Raw genomic sequence first — 3,107 nt, forward strand, 5'->3', positions numbered from 1 at the left:
TATATACCAATAAAGGAAAATCATTAATTGATTTCAATTATTTAAAAAAATAAAAAAATCACATGCCACCCCTAATCATTTCCACTCACATTTTAAACGTATTTTACATTTATACCGCTGCAGCCCATTTTCATCCAACCAATAACCCAAAAGCTGTTGCTGGTGAAACGAGAAGACCGAAAAAACATGAAAAGCGCCTCACCCGTAGCTGTGTTGGGCGAGGCCACACACGGCCTTAGATCTTGAATGAAAAAAAAAGTGTTTATAATAATAATAGATACGGTACCCCAATTAAGAATATTTAGTACTAGGGTTCTTGATTGATCTGGTGGAAATAATAATGGGGAATACATCGTCCATGCTCACTCAATACGACATCGAAGAAGTCCAGGAGCATTGCAACAACACATGTAAAAACCCTAAGATTTGAAATAAAATTGTTTTTGTAAATCTGACTGATTTGTTACTCAATTGTTCTAGTTTCGCAACAAGAGATAGTATCACTGTACCAACGGTTTTGCCAGCTGGATCGCAACAGCGGCGGATTCATCTCCGCTGATGAGTTCCTCTCTGTGCCCGAATTCGCCGTCAATCCCCTCGCACAGGTTCAATCTTCTTTTCCTTACCTGCTGCTTCACTTTCTTTATTATTATTAATAATTGTTTTTATTGATTCAGAGATTGTTCCGCATGGTTGATGGATTGAATTTCAAGGAGTTTGTCGCCTTCTTGTCTGCATTTAGTTCTCGGGCTACCTTACAACATAAAATTCAATGTAATCTACCAATTACCATTCGTTTAATAAATCAACCAACAAGAACACACCCCATGCTACATGTTACTTCAATTGTGTATGTGAATCTTCTATAATCTGTTCGTAGGCTTCACCTCGGACCATGAGTTGTTTTTTCAACCTTGGGCTCGGCTTATTAATTAATTATATCGCTTTTTAATTATTTTTATATGTTTTGAATTAAAAAAAAAAAAAACCCTTTAATGAGCCTAAGCTTGGCTCAAACTTGTGTAGTACCTTAAACGAGCTAAAGCTCGGCTCAAGCTCAATTGTGCAATGTATAATTAATACATAGAAGTCTAAAAATGGATGCACTTAAAAATACACAAGGCTCGTTAAGGCTCGACAAGCGCAAACGAGCTTCCATACAAGGCTCGAGCTCAGGCCTGATAACTAAACGATCTTTATTTGAGGCTCGGGCTCGGCTTGTTTCAAGCGTTTTTATCGATCTGAGCTCGAGTGGCTCGTGAGAAGCTCGGCTTGTTTGCACTCCTATGTATTCGTTTGTGTTTGTTTAATAAAGGTTTTTGATACTTTTTAATTACTTTTTTAATCTTATCATATAGATTCAAGCTAAATTGTTAACTATAAGTAAAAATTATACATAAGTATTATTTAATTAATTTATAGTAAATTAACTTTTGATATGAATGTTAAAAAGAGAAACATCAACGCAAACTTGGTAGCTAGACCGAACCGTAGACACTGACCCATCTCGGTTAGCCAAATCAAATATAACATTATTTGGGTTTGTTTGTGTTCATTCGTGTGTTCAAAAACAAGTTCATTTTCTTAATGAATGAATACAAACAAGAAATTCCGTATGGTTAGGTGTTCGTGAACCGTTCGCTTGTCCAATAATTTTAGCAGGTGAACATGAACAAAGCCTTGTTCGGCTTGCTTACAGCCCTACCTTCTAGCAGCTTGTTTTTTTGTTTACTTGTTGAAGAAGTAGTCTATTCTTTTGCAGTTATATTTAAGGTATATGATTTTGATGGCAATGGGAAGGTTGCGTTTTCGGATCTGTTAGATGTTTTACGCGACTTGACAGGACAATTTATTTCTGAACAACAGAGAGAGGTGAGTTTATAACCTAAATTCTTAGTTTCACATGATTTTAATTTGTTGTCTCAAACAAACAAACAAACAATGATGTTTATGCGAATTCTGGTTGTACAGCTTGTGCTGACTCAAGTTCTTGAAGAAGCTGGTTACAAGAAAGATTCTTTATTAGTTCTATCTGACTTCATGAAGGTTTTTTGAATAGTAGTTTTCTGTAACCGAATAATACAGCTTATAATCCACTTTATGATAATAAACCTGTGTGGTTATTGATTGCAGATTCTTGGGAACACTGATTTGAAGATGGAAGTTGAGGTTCCTGTGGACTAGTATGAGATGTAGAAGGTATAAAGTTAATCTTTTTTGTTTTATTTTGTTTCTTTAATTTAATTTATAGGGTCTTTAGATGTTTGTATTATGTAGTTTCAATGACCAATGCTTGTTATCCTTTGTCTGAGGTTTGATTTAGTCTCATTTTAGCATTTGTAATCCACACTTTTGTACCGTGTAGAGGTTTGCCTTGAGTTTGCGAGTACCGTGATGGTTCTTTTTATGCGTAACATGGGTTTGAGTTATGTTTTATGGTAATTTACTAAACTTAAGCGAAAACCGTTGTACTATGTTACTTCACTGTAGAAGATACTTCGAACGGAAGTAGTCTATTAAATCAATTATGAAAGTGCTCAAGTGAGAATACATGATTTAGAATTTTAGTATTACACTAGTTTTCAATATCATAACAAGCTTCGTTTCCTTCATCATACATTCTAATAACTTCTTTAATAAAAGAAAGAGTTAAGTGCTATTTTAGTACATGTAGTTTATTCAATTACGCAACTTTTGTATTATTTTTGAATTTATTGCAAATGGTTAAATCAGTTTTCTAAAACTTGCAATTTTAGTATTTTTTTCTAGCCCCGTCTTTTTTGTCTGTTAAGTTAGGGGCAAATTAGTACTTTTGATTATTTTATTTATTTTCTCTTTTGAGCTAAGTGTCATTTTCATACCTATACTTTGTTCAATTATGCAACTTTAGTATCTTTTTTGAATTTATTGCAACTGGATATTTTGATTAGTTTTGGATAGATAGACAAACCAAAAAAGGCATTACATATTACAATTAAAAGGTAGCTAAAGTACATAAAATGAAAAACAATCATGAAATGTATAACATATTATTTAGCCTTTTGTTCTTGATTGTCAATTTACTTCTAGTAGCTTAACATCCGAGTTCATCTTAGCCATTTTTCTTG

The 3,107-nt window shown here is 33.5% G+C and overlaps 1 protein-coding gene across 1 annotated transcript; it reads left to right on the forward strand.

The window, feature by feature from the left end:
• Positions 1-336: 336 nt before the first annotated feature.
• Positions 337-2,343, forward strand: LOC143588248 (uncharacterized). The gene is made up of 6 exons (XM_077069307.1): positions 337-410; positions 481-605; positions 678-774; positions 1,763-1,872; positions 1,972-2,046; positions 2,134-2,343. The coding sequence occupies exons 1-6, from the start codon at positions 341-343 to the stop codon at positions 2,182-2,184; spliced, it is 528 nt and encodes a 175-aa protein (XP_076925422.1). The 5' UTR covers positions 337-340; the 3' UTR covers positions 2,185-2,343.
• Positions 2,344-3,107: the final 764 nt, after the last annotated feature.

Source organism: Bidens hawaiensis, unplaced genomic scaffold (genome assembly GCF_021521415.1).
Source record: "Bidens hawaiensis isolate Kalapana, Puna unplaced genomic scaffold, B.hawaiensis_p1.1 tig00036274_1, whole genome shotgun sequence".
Lineage (NCBI taxonomy): Eukaryota > Viridiplantae > Streptophyta > Magnoliopsida > Asterales > Asteraceae > Bidens > Bidens hawaiensis.